The sequence below is a fragment of the Capsicum annuum genome, unplaced genomic scaffold (genome assembly GCF_002878395.1).
Source record: "Capsicum annuum cultivar UCD-10X-F1 unplaced genomic scaffold, UCD10Xv1.1 ctg82290, whole genome shotgun sequence".
Taxonomy (NCBI): domain Eukaryota; kingdom Viridiplantae; phylum Streptophyta; class Magnoliopsida; order Solanales; family Solanaceae; genus Capsicum; species Capsicum annuum.
Genome location: NW_025893071.1, coordinates 1 through 3,446, shown reverse-complemented (window position 1 = coordinate 3,446; position 3,446 = coordinate 1). Strand labels below are relative to the sequence as shown.

The 3,446-nt window shown below is 36.3% G+C and overlaps 1 protein-coding gene across 1 annotated transcript; it reads left to right on the top strand.

Annotated features, from left to right (window-relative positions):
• Positions 1-1,806: 1,806 nt before the first annotated feature.
• On the top strand, positions 1,807-3,440 carry LOC124895454 (putative late blight resistance protein homolog R1A-10; the record flags this gene model as incomplete). Its single annotated transcript, XM_047405896.1, has 2 exons — positions 1,807-1,984; positions 2,401-3,440. Coding segments are annotated over exons 1-2 (1,218 nt in total), but the record flags the coding sequence as incomplete, so codon positions are not given.
• Between the last annotated feature and the right edge of the window lie 6 nt (positions 3,441-3,446).

Sequence of the window (3,446 nt, the reverse complement as noted above, 5' to 3'; positions counted from 1 at the left end):
ATCTGGACAATGTCAGAGATAAGACATCTGAAAATTGGATGGAAAATACATATGCCGAATCCTCTCGAGTCAGAAAGTCGTAGTATTGAAGAACAACCTTTGATTCTCAATAACTTGCAAACGCTTGATCTGTTTTCCTCTCCTTTTGTGGCAGAAATACTAAGAAGAACTCCCAATCTAAATAAGCTAAAGATTCGAGGTGTATCTTCTGAGTGGTCTGCTTTTATGATTCGTATCTTTCTTCTCGAGTGCCTTGAGACACTACATATATATGCATCAGGATCCCATGTCAATGATAAAGGCAAAATTATTTTATACTATTTCAGCTTGGCTGCCATTGATCTCCAAAGGGAATTTTTTCCGCGTAATCTCAAGCAATTGAGATTAGAAGGTACTAATATTTCATGGGAAGAAATGGTTGTATTGGCTAATTTACCTAATCTTGAGGTATTCAAAGCGCACTTTGGATTCTATGGAACGGATTGGATACTAAATGAAGATGTTGTGTTTCAAAAGTTAAAATACCTACGACTTGAGTATGAATGTCCGGAAAGGTGGGGAAATAGCTAGTGATAATTTTCCGATGCTTGAGCAACTAGTCCTGCAAGGCTTTACGAAGCTGGAGATTCCCCCAAGTATTGGAGATATATCAACACTAAAATTAATCCAATTAAAATATTGCGGTTCTTCAATCGAGACTAGTGCAATGAAAATTCAGCAAGAGTAACAAAGTTATGGAAATTATGAGCTTCAAGTTCAAATTATCTCATAATCACTGAAACTTAGGTATGAGTTGAAACCTCGCCAAATCTTAATATGTTCATGTGATTTTGTCTATATGACTATGACTATTAGTTTTCTGTTTTTACAAAAAGGCTAGTAAATTTTGATGAAGGGACCTTCAAGATATTGGGATGCATTGATGAAGTATGAAGCTTTGTGTAATGATCTTTGAAAAAAGCAAATAGAGTCTACAATTGCATTCAAGTATGGTGCCCCATGTTCATGTGAAGAGGCCCAAGCACCTATTGTCTTTTGTAGTAATTGTTAATACCTTAGTATAAATAAATAGTGAACATTATGTCATCTTTCATTTAGACTTTGTTGAGTATTATCTTTTTAATATTTTGTCTAGCTTTCTATTATTTAATACTCCTACTTCCTCGAACTATGAACAAATTTATGGGGGGGAAAATGAAATTCCTAACCTCTATAGAAACGGATGACTTGACCATGAACTATAGTCTTTGTTTGTTCGACTTACTGATTCAAATCTATTGTGCTTTGTTCCGGGTAATGTTTTTTCTATGGTTACTATTATGCTGGATTTAAAGTCTGGTACTTTTTGGAACAACTCCAATTGGATCAAAGTTTGGAGTCTGCCACTAGTATAAGGACTACACTGTCTTGCATTGCTTGTTATACCAAGTTATTTAAATCAGTATCACTCGGGTTGTGTCGAGGATAAAAATTAAGTCCGGAAACCACAACAGTTGCTACAGCAAGGAGTTTAAAAAGATGCCAGTTTCTAGCTAGGTAGGTGCAGTAGCTTTGTGGCCTTTCCCATTAACTTGTTTTCGTATCTCAACTTAGCTCTATCTTATTGGACTTTCCAGCATATACTGTGTCGAATGTTCTCAAACTATTCTAACCAAACTTCACATCTCCTCACACTCAGAGGAAATTGTTTATTCTCTTATCTCTTAACTTATGCATACGCTGGAGATGCAGTGTGAAAAGTAGACAAATGCGGTCGATTCAAGCCTAAGAGCCATCATTTTAGCAGGTTCTCGAGTATTCCAAGAAATGACTTGTCAAGTGTTATATGAAAAAGGTGGAAAAAGAAGTTTTCCCAGGAAAGAAATGATGCAGATCAACTTTAACAATGAGGGGAGCAAATATAAAAAATTGAGAACTTGTTCCTCAGCTAGATCAACAGGAAGGAATATAATTGATCATCGCATTGTTGATTGTCTCCGAGAAAGTACTTGTAAATCCGTCATCATTTCCACAGTCCGCAGATTTGATCAATTGAAATAGTCCTTAAGTTTTGGACGTAACTTTTCTAAGAACTGTTCATGTCATTCGCAATTCAAGTTGAGATAGTCCTTAGCGTCAGAGGCATCCATCCAAGACACATTTTGATTTCTCAAATGTGATTTGATGTATGTTGCTGCATATATTTGCCAAGACACATTGTAATTTCTCTATTTATGCTGCTGCATAAATTTAGAAGAAAAAGAGTTGTGGAAAAAAGAATTCTTTATGTTGCTGATATTCCTAATTTATTCAATATTCCTAAGATGAACATGTGAGGTCTCATGTTCTTTTTGTAGTTTTTTGAGAACAGAACTAGAGATTGAAGATTAATTTAATAGTAAAAGAATTAATTTAATGGAGACAACCGAGAAAGGACTTGTAAAGCCTTCCAAGAAGAATTACAAGAAGTGGAAAAAGAAGTTGGTTATCTCAGGAAGGAGGTGATGCAGATCGAGTTTGTTAAGCATGGAACCAGATCTGCAGAAGCAACAACTTCTTCCTCATTAAGATGGCATGCAGCTGACCAAAATGGTACTGTTTTCGGAATGGTGGATGACTTTAACTCCATAATAGATCGCCTAATTGCGCAGATAGATGAGCTGACTGTCGTGTCAATTGTTGGTATGGGCGGTATTGGTAAGACAACCCTTGCTAGAAAAGTCTATGATGATTCATCGATTCGACCCCGATTTGATACATGTGCATGGGTCACTGTCTCTGAAGAATATAATGAGAGACAAGTGCTTCTTGAACTTGTATCTTCGATTAGTCGAGATAGGACGTACAGCAATCAAGAAATGAGCAATGATCAACTAATGGAGATTGTGTATAGAGGTCTCAAAGGTAGGAGATTCCTAATTGTCACAGATGATATTTGGAGTACTGAGGCTTGGGATCAAATCCAAAGAATATTTCCAAATGATAACAACAAAAGTAGAATCTTATTAACTACTCGGCTCAAGTATGTTGCCGATTATGTAAGCCTTGATTTCCCTCCTCATGATATGTCTTTTCTAAGTCTAGATGATAGTTGGAATTTATTTAGTGAAAGACTATTTATAGAAGAATCCTATCCTTCTCATCTAGAAGAATTAGGGAAGCATATCGTACAACAATGTCGAGGATTACCTCTCTCTATTATTGTCATTGCTGGACTTCTTGGCAAGATGGAGCCAACCCATGATAATTGGAAGAAAGTTGAGGAAAATCTGAACTCATTCTTTGTTTCAATTTATGAGCAGTGCCAAACAATTTTTTCTATGAGCTACAATTGGTTGCCCCAACATTTGAAGGCTTGCTTTCTCTATATAGGAGGCTTTCCTGAAGATGAGGAGATTAGTGTTCCGAAGTTGATTAGGTTATGGATTGCTGAGCAGTTCGTAAAGGAAAGAAAGGATAAAAGCATG